An 8775-nucleotide genomic window follows, 5' to 3' on the forward strand; every position below is an offset into this window, starting at 1 on the left:
CAGGGGCCCATGGGCCATACTTTGAAAATCACTGGCCTAGGCCACAAGAGTAAGGGAAGGATGTCACTGATAGCAAAGCAAGACAGTGCCCAGGCATATGCGCATGCTATGTTTCCTTACAAATATCTCATCTTTGGTCTTCAGCACTCTAGCTGATGAAACCCCATACTGCCTAACTGTTTCTGCAGGGAAAATGAATTTTAAATTCTTAACAACTAACCTTCCAGAATGCAAGCTATTTCTAGGTTGGGAACTGCTTGTATTATACAGATTTTTTTTTCTAGAAATAAAATTGCCCAGAATGGATATGAATATTTATTACTATAGAGAACAGAAGTTAAGTAGGTGGGAACATTAGCTATCAATAAAACCTATATCCTTGCGCTAGGAATGTAAAATGTAATTTGAAGCCTTAGTATATCATGTAGGTGAATATAGCACTCCCCACACCTGATTCCTCAACAAAACCCAGAACTATATTCAAATCAGCTCCGAGGAGAATATTAGTATTTTTATCTCCCACCTGAATTTTGACCAAAAGCCTTCTCTGTTGCTCTCAGGGATTCCAGAAGATTAAGAAATGTGATGCAATCATACTGAGAGAGATATTGCAGTAAAGTTCGTAGTATCTTCAAATCCTGAACCAAGGATTTAGTCTTGGCCCCAAGCTGGTGCCACAAAGGATCCAGATAATGGCGGATTGTCTAAAACAAGAATAAGGTTTAGTATTGCTAGAATATGTTCCATATAGCTATTATTAATACAGATTATACTTTCAAAAATATCATCCCCTATATACCTAAAAAATGGTTAAAATGATTTATGTATATTTTATCACAATAAAAATATCCAAAATATTATCTTCCAAGGAAGTGGGTAGAAATTTCAGTTCATAAGATTCTAAAAATGTTTAATTTTTCAAATACAATGCAGAGCGCCTCATCAGTAGAATCTTTATAATCAGATAGAGTCAATTCATAATTGTCCATATGTACAGTTTTAGTCAGAAGAGAAAAGGCCTGATAAACATCAGATAATCAATGATTTATTTTTAGGAAGAGTCAAAGCATGTAGCTCAGACATTCAATGTCTGCCAAGTTCAGCTGTGACCTTATCCTGGATTGATAAGTTGTGGGGTCCAGTTGGACAGTGGAGCAGAGGGCATAAACCAGGGAAACTACATGGCATTAAATTAAATAACTGTACCTTAATTTGTTAGTGCAAAAGATCTTAGCTTTTTTAATTTTTTTAGTGTGATTCATGAATGGGAAAATATTGTTAAATTACTAACTGACTAAACTGTTAAATTGACTAAATTGTTAAATTAACAAACTGACTAAATTTGAATTTTTTTAAATATATTTTTATTGATTTCGAGAAGAAGGGAGAGGGAGAGAGAGATAGAAACATCAATGATGAGAGAGAATCATTGATTGGCTGCCTCCTGCTCACCCCACACTGGGGATCGAGCCCACAATCCGGGTGTATGTCCTAACCAGAAATCGAACCGTGACCTTCTGGTTCATAGGTCAATGCTCAACCACTGAGCCACACCAGCCGGGCTTGATTGCTTTTTAAGATAATAAAAGTTGCCTAAAACACACAACAACTTTATGTACTGTAAATACAGTGCAGATATCTACATATCCACAACTATACACATGAACATTTCCTTCGTAAACTGACTCTGTAACTAAAAAGGATAATACTGGCAGCATGACATAGAAGCAGTATCACTACATGGCATCTTATCTAACAAAGTTATTGTCCAAACTAGGATTCTTATAAAAATGAGATGATACTATTAATAATTATTCCATAATAACTGGCAGATTCTGGAACTGTTCTAGACAAACTGGGACATGTAATGCCTGTCTCTTTTGTAAGATCATCTATAAAAGTTAAATTTTCTAACAAGATACATGTTATAGCTATATTTAGTTTGGTTACTAAAAGAATACCTAAAACAATGCTTTGACTGTTACTAGCCAGGGGATGTTAAACAGAAATTTAGTGCAAAACATATTAGACTATGTTTTGTTTTTCTAGGATATAGACATTCTATTAAAAGAATGTGAAGGGTTTTTGTGTGTGTGTGTGGTTTCACCACACACTAAATTATAATAAGCTTTACTTTAATAACAGAGGAAATTCATTTTATGTATCATTACTTCACAGTAAAAGATATGATTATTTGGGGGGGGGATCAAAGAAATGAGGATTTAAATTTTTCCTTTTTTATAACTATTCTGTATTACTCCCAGTGACAAAGAAACTGATTTAGAATTTTAAAGAAAGGAACTTAGTCTACCAAAATATGAAAAAAAAAAAAAGGTGCCTGGAATCCTTAAAAAGTGAGCATTTTACGGATCTACAATTCAGTCTCAGACATTTACCTATCTGTATTAATATTAACCTATGATAAAAAAATTAGAAAAAAAAAATCCTTGAACTAAAGTCTTACCATTTTCTCAATTCAGAATGTAACTTTAAGGCAACAAATTTCACATTCCTCACTAATGAAAACTCATCCAAATTATTCTTACTCTAAACAAGAGATTATACATTCTGAAGCAGTCTTATGTAAAACTCTTCTACCTGTAGATATCCTAATGCTGTCATTTAAGAGCAAAAAGGTTATTTATGCTCCTCTTAATTATATTTAAAATGAGATAATCACTAAAAGATCAGAATTGTGCTTATATGCCAATCCACATATTTTACTACAAATGATTACTTTCCGGTAAACCAAAGAAGCTATCTGTACTTTAAATCACCTCCAATCTAATTAGAAACAACAGCAAATTCCTATGAAGAACACGGCAAATATTAAAATAACTGGCATTCTTTAAAATTATAACATAACAAACTGTGCTTAAAAAGGAAAGAAATACAGTACCTTGTCAAAGGGCTTTCCAATGGCATTTTCTAAAGACAAATCTTCGACTTCCAGCGACGGGTTATGGCATTTTAGCTCCTTTAGACATGCATTTAAAATGTCCAGGATAGCAGTCTGAATGGCAAGCATGGCAGGCGTCATAGAAACATGAATTTCTACGACTTCAGGTTTGTGCTGCTCTAAAAACGAGTTTACTGCGACATGGAACCTAAAGAGACAAATATTTTTCAAATATTTTCTAGAGTTTCAACAGCTATGTATTTCTGGTCTCTGTTTAATTTTCTAATTTTTTTTAATGCAATTAAGAAACAAGCAAAATGACAACGTTTTCAGGAATACTTTTAACCTCCATGAATGGAAATTATTCAAATAAAGCAGGGGTCAGCAAACTACAGTCTGGGCTAAATCCTGGGCCTATATTTTTAAAATGTTTTCATTGATTTTTAGAGAGAGGAAGGGAGAGGGAGAGAGCAACACTGATATGAGAGAGGAACACTGATTGGTTGCCTCCTGTATGCACTGCGACTGGGAACCGAACCCAAAACCTGGGCATGTGCCCTGACCAGGAATCGAACTGGCGACCTTTTGGTGCACTGGATGATGCTCAACCAACTGAGCCACAGCGGCCAGGGCTGAGCCTATTTTTATAAATAGTCTTACTGAGACATAGCCATGCCCATGGTTCATGTATTGCCTATGGCTACTTTCATGCTAGGACAGCCGAGTTGAAGAACTAACGGACCGCATGGCCCACAAAACTTAAATCTTTAGCCGAACCGGTTTGGCTCAGTGGATAGAGCGTCGGCCTGCAGACTGAAGGGTCCCAGGTTCGATTCTGGTCAAGGGCATGTACCTTGGTTGCGGGCACATCCCCACTAGGGGGCGTGCAGGAGGCAGCTGATCGATGTTTCTCTCTCATGGATGTTTCTAACTCTCTATCCCTCTCCCTTCTTCTCTGTAAAAAATCAATAAAATATATTTAAAAAAAAAAAAAACTTAAATCTTTAAAAACTGGCCCCTTCCAGGAAAAGTTTGTTGATCCCCAAAATAAGGTATAATCAAGAAACAAAAAAAAAGAAAACAACTACTCTTAAATACCATCAAGTGTAACCAAAATACCTATTAGCATAGGTTGCAAAATGTTTGAAAATTGAAGCCTTCTGTTTTTCCTAGAAATTTACTGAAATTTGGGCATTATTTCCCTGATGGGTTATTTTCAAAGTGGAAGTGGGAGTCTGTAGTTCACCTACTGCTGCTGTGTATATGAGTCTCTAGATTGCTCTCTGGGAGTTTTATTAAGTGGATGAGAAAGGATAACATGGCTGCATTTGGATGGTTTTGATGGGGCTACCAGAAAAATAACTATCAAATCTCTTTCTCCCTTTAAAAGAACCACAAATGTAGTGACCATACATTATTTATATTTGGATGCACTTGTTACGAACCTGACGAGCATGTATCAAGTCCAATGACAGTAAATTTTACATTACATTAAAGTGCAAAGTTAAATGACAGCAGATTCCCTCAGAAATTGATCACATCAGGCTATTTACCTTGGCCACAGATACAGCTTCCTTACGAAAAGATTCCTCATCACTCTTTCCACATGACAAAAACCAGTATCAAAGGCAACAGCGTTGTCTGTGAAAGCTTTAATAAAGCCACGTTTGTTTTTCTGGCGAAAGAGGCGCAAGATGAATGCTTCTTGACAAGACTCGATTATTCTGTGAGCTCTATACACCAAGATGCCTGAAGGGGGAAATTAAAATTTCAATTACAGAATAGACGTAGTTTTCAGGCTCAGTTTCATTCACTTATTCATCACATTTTTCTTGAGTGCCTCCTTAAGCATGGGCAAGCACTGCTGTGGCTGGGAATATAGCCTCAAAGAAAACACGTAGTCCTTATGTCACTTATATTAACAATATAAATAAGTAAAATATTCAGTCGGTTATAAGGTGGCAAGAGCTGAAGAGAAAAAAATATGTCAGAAGAGGGCGAGTATGTGTGAAGGGTGTGATTTGAAATTTTAGATAGGGTGGCCTCACTGAGGTCATATGAGTAAAGGCAGATGAGGAGATGAGCCTTGCAGACTCTGTGGGCCAAGAGAGTTCCAGGCAGAGGAAATCATACGAGCAAAGGCCCTGGGGTAGGGCATGTCTGGCACAGTGGAAGCATTTCTGAAAGCTATGTCGGTTACTAATTCTCCTTTTATTGTGAATGAGATGTGGACTACACATGATGGCTGCATTTTAGAAGTTTCGGGAACATCTGCAACACCTATTAAAATAATTCAATTTTCAGAATCAGAGTATTCAATTGAGAGGTAAATTAGTTCAGTTAAAATAAAAACTTTTGATGAGTATGTTTAATACATTTTTTTTTGGTGTGGGTGTGGTGATAACACTTTTAAATCACAAAAATATGGACAATTATACATGTTTCCTTATTTATAAAACAAGCACTGGACCAGATGATCTTTCCTATATGTACAGAATTTTGTTGTGGTATGATTAGTGATAAATTAGGGACAGACATGAGATGGTATAAGAATGCACAGACATCATTTCTGGGTCAAAAACTCAATTATTCTATGATGATTCTCAGTCTTGTAGACATAAACCAATCCTGTTATATATACTGTTACATATATTTGCTATAAATGCACTTGCACAATTTTGCCCCAGTTGTCATCACTCCTAGTTTCTAGAAAATGACACCAATTGCAATATATGACCCCTTCTAGTAGTTCTATACATTCAATTCAGATTCTGCTATTTTAGTGTTTAACTTTTGGATCAAGGTGGATGGAGCTAACATTTATTTGCCTAAGCAAATTGTTTTCCAAATATGGTAAAAATTAATAGTATTATTTGAGAATTTGTAAACAAAGGATTTTCAATCACCCCAGTACATGTACATAATTAATTTACTACTTAGAAAAGATTCTGTACCTAGTAGGTGAGGTATTCCAAGTACTCTACTGGGCCACATTTGCTGACCTGGATTGAAATATTATATAAAATTAAAAATAACTTCTAAAGAAAAGGTAAACCTCAATTTAAGAAAATGCTATCCTCTAATAGGCTGTCATTTTTTTTGGAACCCAATGGAGGAAGGAGAAAAGAACTAATATCCGAGGTCCTGGGATTAGGCACTTTTATAGAGTTTTATTTAAGTTAATCCTCACAATAATTCTATGAGGTAGGCATTATTGAGACCAGGAAAGGGAAGCGACTTAATTAAGGTCATCCAACAATTAATGGGAGACCAAAGATTCCAAAACCCAGTTTTTCCTACCAAGTGTCACCATCTGAGAACCCCACTTTTTAAAAAAAGAAATAAAAACAACACAAGCAGGTCATATTTCTGGGGGCAATTTTAATCCCACAAAAGCCTACTGAATTCTTTTATGCTCCCATAACATCTCGGATCTCATCTCATACTGTACTGTAAATATATTTTTACATCGGTCTCCTCCACTAAACTGCTTGAGGACAGGAACATTCATAACACATAGTAATCACAGAATGCTTACTATGGGCCATGCACAATGCTAAGAATTTTACGTAAGTTATCTCATTTCATCTTGACAATAATCCTAGAAGGAAGGTAGTATTACTGTCTCCAATTTACAGATGAGTTAACTGGGGTCATACAGAAATTAACTTTTAATTAGAAACTACCTATAAGCTCTACTTTAGACATTTATTGGACTCAGATTGCTTAAGTAGGTTGAACTATTATTGAAAGAGCAATACTGACATCTAGTGGTAGTTTCAAGATTTTTTTCATTTTATCAACTTAATAAAGACAAAACAACTTATAGGAAAGGAGCAAACAGTAAAAGACTATGATCTATCAAGATTTCTGGTGATAAAATGCCAATATACTTTTTTTGATATTATTTATTAAGTGTTTGTTACATACCAGGCACTAATACTAAGCAATTAAGAAATGAGAAAACTGGGACTCATGAAAAAAATTAATGAAAAATTAAGTAACTTGCTTGTAAGCAGCGGTATTACCAAAGTCAGGTGATTCTGACTGCACGGTCTGTGCCACAGCTTATAACAATCAGCTCACCATGAGCCATAAAAAGAATTCATTCATATGTTTATTCATTAAATATGTTTTGAGGGTCTCCTAGGTTCAGAGCAATATGATAGACAAAGTGGAAAGTACAGTTATGAATTTCCTAAGTCTCTCTGCCCTCCAAAAGTTCACCACAGATCACAGTACACCCATGCATCATTCACCCAACAAATACGTGTTTAGTACCTACTGTGTCCCAGTTACTGGTAGCCTGGGATGAGCAAGTTGTTCCTTGTGCCTACAAAGCTTGTTCTCTCATGAGCCAGACAGACAAATAAATAAGCAAATACTATATGGTGTTCTGAGTGCTATGAGAAGCACAGGATAACCTGAGGTCACAGAGGTAGAGCCTCTAAATTAGTTTTGGGGAAATCAGAAAGGGTTTCTAAAAAAACAAGTAATAATAATAATAATTCCTTTTCTATATTAATTCTAGCTTAGAAACCATTCTTCTCAAAATAATTAAGCAACTATTTGGTCTAACTCACATCATGGGAAAAATACTCTTCAAAGAGGAAAACCAAATATTTTAGGAAATATACAAAGAATATTTACAAACATTTCAAGTCTGATTAGGTTCTAAAAGCAAATGCCATCCAATTAGCACGCTACTTACTGAATACCAGCTTAGAAAACAAGGAAAAGTCAATCTTACATTTATTTGTTTACTTATTCAGGCCACAAATATTTATTGAGCATCTATCATGTGTCAGATATTGTGCTAATGGCTAAAAGGACAATGTTGAGAAAATACATACAATGCTACTCACACAAGGGTTCTAGCTTAGAGTAGTTTAGCAGAGGGGACAGACACACACACCAAAAAGGCAAATTTACATATGATAAAATTTCAAATGCTTACCAGTAATTAAATCTGAAGGTATTCTATCAGTCAAAAAATCAACCACGAGAATTCGACTTGTTGCAAATATCACACCTCCTTGTGTGTAAACCTCATAGCGACCATTGCTTGCGATTTCATTTGTTACGCGGCGCGGGAGGTGTTCCACTCCTTCTATCTTCAGCTGATTGATGAAATACTCCTAAACCAAATGAAACTGAATTAGTGGGCTGTTTAATACAAGGGGCAGCTTTGATGTGGTGGCAGGGATTTGTATTTAAAATGATACGCTGCTTTCCTCGGCGGTAACGAACGTAATAATGCATTTACTACAAACCAAGTTACTACTTTATGCTGATCAACCAGTCAGTCTGCACTTAACTAGGCTGTTCTGGTTTTTGTTTTGTTTTGAGGCTTACACTAGCCGTGGTCGGCAAACTGCGGCTCGCGAGCCACATGCGGCTCTTTGGCCCCTTGAGTGTGGCTCCTCCTAAGCCTTAGGAGTACCCTAATTAAGTTAATAACAATGTACCTACCTATATAGTTTAAGTTGAAAAAATTTGGCTCTCAAAAGAAATTTCAAACGTTGTACTGTTGATATTTGGCTCTGTTGACTAATGAGTTTGCCGACCACTGCTCGGACTAGGGAATCATTGCACTTGTTATTAGCATTTTAATAACAATTAAAAAAAAGGCTTTCAAACTCTGAGTTAAAAGACTTCGGCTACCAAGAAAAAAATACTTCCCACCAAAGCCAGGTTTGCACGAGTGAGAAGATCCTTTTCCCAGGCAATGTTTAGATTATTAGTTCTGTCAAGATCTGCCCTCGAGGGAATTTCATCATGTCCATGGGGCCCTGGGCCCTTCACACCTTCAGTTCAATGCTGCCTTTACTGGGGCCTTGCGGGGGGGGGGGGTAGGGGTGGGGGGGGGGGGGAAA

The 8775-nt window shown here is 36.3% G+C and overlaps 1 protein-coding gene across 2 annotated transcripts in view; it reads right to left on the reverse strand.

Moving 5' to 3' along the window:
* ERCC4 (ERCC excision repair 4, endonuclease catalytic subunit) overlaps window positions 1–8775 on the reverse strand; it is a 28451-nt gene that overhangs the window by 18593 nt on the left and 1083 nt on the right. For both annotated transcript variants that reach the window (XM_023744977.1, XM_006103752.3), the window contains exons 2-5: window positions 7857–8037; window positions 4453–4648; window positions 2900–3107; window positions 524–704 (exon numbers count right to left, since the gene is read on the reverse strand). In XM_023744977.1, coding sequence (XP_023600745.1) covers window positions 524–704; window positions 2900–3107; window positions 4453–4648; window positions 7857–8037 — 766 coding nt within the window. The remainder of the gene's footprint in view (window positions 1–523; window positions 705–2899; window positions 3108–4452; window positions 4649–7856; window positions 8038–8775) is intronic.

Source organism: Myotis lucifugus, unplaced genomic scaffold (assembly GCF_000147115.1).
Source record: "Myotis lucifugus unplaced genomic scaffold, Myoluc2.0 scaffold_504, whole genome shotgun sequence".
Taxonomy (NCBI): Eukaryota; Metazoa; Chordata; class Mammalia; order Chiroptera; family Vespertilionidae; genus Myotis; species Myotis lucifugus.